Raw genomic sequence first — 1878 nt, 5'->3', positions numbered from 1 at the left:
AATATATTTTTAATGTTGTTTTTTTTTGTCCAAATAATAAGACAGATAGTTTCACACAAAAACAACGCGGGATTCTTTTTAGAAGTTAGTCGAGAATTGTTTCGTAGTGCCAGCTAAGCCTGAATTTTAAGTCTAACTTTGATATAACTTTGATATATAATCATGATGCTTAGTATTGTCGCGTTCAAATTTAAATTAGTTGTTCAAATCGAATTAATTAGTGACATGATGATTAAAGAAATTGTTAATTGTACTGATAATGATGCCACAGAAACAGCAATTATTGATTTCCATAAAAACATTGCTTAAGAAGGATCCAATCCTGCAATCCGGTATAGAATATGATAGAATTTTTTTTTATAGTAAGAAAGAAAAAGAAAATTCATAAAAGTGAAATTTATTTGAGAAAAAAGACCCAAAAGAAAGGATGGCAAATTTGAACTACACATATTTAATCAATATTTCCATTCCCAATAAATTTTTAGATATATAAACTTCTTCCAATATTCCAGGAGCAAAGCTTTTGTTTTTTACTTTTACAAAAGAACTTATATCAGATAGTATTGAATTGATAATTTAAATGATTATCTCACCCGATAAAAATGGTTCTTTTAAAATTTCGGGGCTCTAATTTCTTGCTATTAATTTGAATTTTCCATGAAATATAACTGGATTGAATTATCCAATCTAATGTGATGAAATTGTAGACAAAATTTTGTGAAACGGAATTATGCACAAAATTTTGCGGCGGATTTGCATAAATTAATTTTAACAATGCAATATAATATATTTTAACAACACAGTTATTCAGTATAAAGGATTAAACGGTGATTGTTATCATTGCATTATTACACGTGGACATAGATTATTTGTATCGATAGTTTGCCACTCTCATTTGAATGAGCATTTACACAGACGATATTTGGACAGTACTAAGCAAAAGAAGTGACTGGGTCGTCTATATCAAAGGTTCTTCCACGAATTTCATTCGGTAAGTTTTATTTCATTTATTCCGACAGAAAATGCCAGTTGCTATCCAGACTTTCGTGCCATGGAATTTTGGAATTTCCAGTAAACGTGAAATGAGTACTTTTTTAAAAACAAAATTATCTTCCAATCAAATTTGTATGAACATTTGCAAATACTACTTTCGAACGTTTACACGTTACACGTTTACAATCCATTACACGTTACACGCTACACGTTTAACGTTACACGTTTACAATCCATTCCCAACATATTATGTTAATCGTTGGAATGAGAGATGTCCCACCATACCATATTTGCAATAAATATGACACTATTTCAACGCTAATACATTCAGAAAATCATTTATTGAATCATTATGCAATTTTCAAACAACAGGCGTTGTTATTCAGTGCATTAGTAAATTTGAATGTTTTTCAGAATTGGCAAAATATTGTTCACTTCAACATGCATTTTATTTATTTCACTTTCTTCGCTTTCCAACTGGGCAACATTCAAACAATTGTAAGTTCATTTAAAGTTAAAAAATGCAACATAGCACTACAATATTCCGAAAATTTCAACATTTATATAAAATATGAGGTAGATAATTTCGTGCAATTTGAGGAAGCGCAAACGGAGCAAACAGACCTGTTGGATTTACCAGTGCAAAAAGTGAGTGAGGAAGGGAATGTACCAATAAGTTTGCCAATACAAGGAGTAGTAAATGGAGAAGTAGGAATAAAGGAAGAAATATTAGTCGACGAAGTGTCTAAAAGATATGTAGAATTAACGAATTCAAAAAGGAAGAAATCACAGCACCTTTGTGAAATATGCGGCGAAATTTTTGCTCGATCAGACACTATGAAAACCCATATGAGGACTCATACTGGCGAAAGAACACACATTTGT

General features: G+C 30.7%; 1 protein-coding gene across 1 annotated transcript; it reads left to right on the top strand.

Annotated features, from left to right (window-relative positions):
* Window positions 1-1407: 1407 nt before the first annotated feature.
* Window positions 1408-1863, top strand: LOAG_19058 (hypothetical protein; the record flags this gene model as incomplete). Its single annotated transcript, XM_020451714.1, has 2 exons — window positions 1408-1491; window positions 1594-1863. Coding segments are annotated over 2 exons (354 nt in total), but the record flags the coding sequence as incomplete, so codon positions are not given.
* Between the last annotated feature and the right edge of the window lie 15 nt (window positions 1864-1878).

Source organism: Loa loa, assembly GCF_000183805.2.
Source record: "Loa loa unplaced genomic scaffold supercont3.1117, whole genome shotgun sequence".
Classification (NCBI taxonomy): domain Eukaryota; kingdom Metazoa; phylum Nematoda; class Chromadorea; order Rhabditida; family Onchocercidae; genus Loa; species Loa loa.
This window is presented reverse-complemented; position numbering and strand designations above follow the sequence as displayed.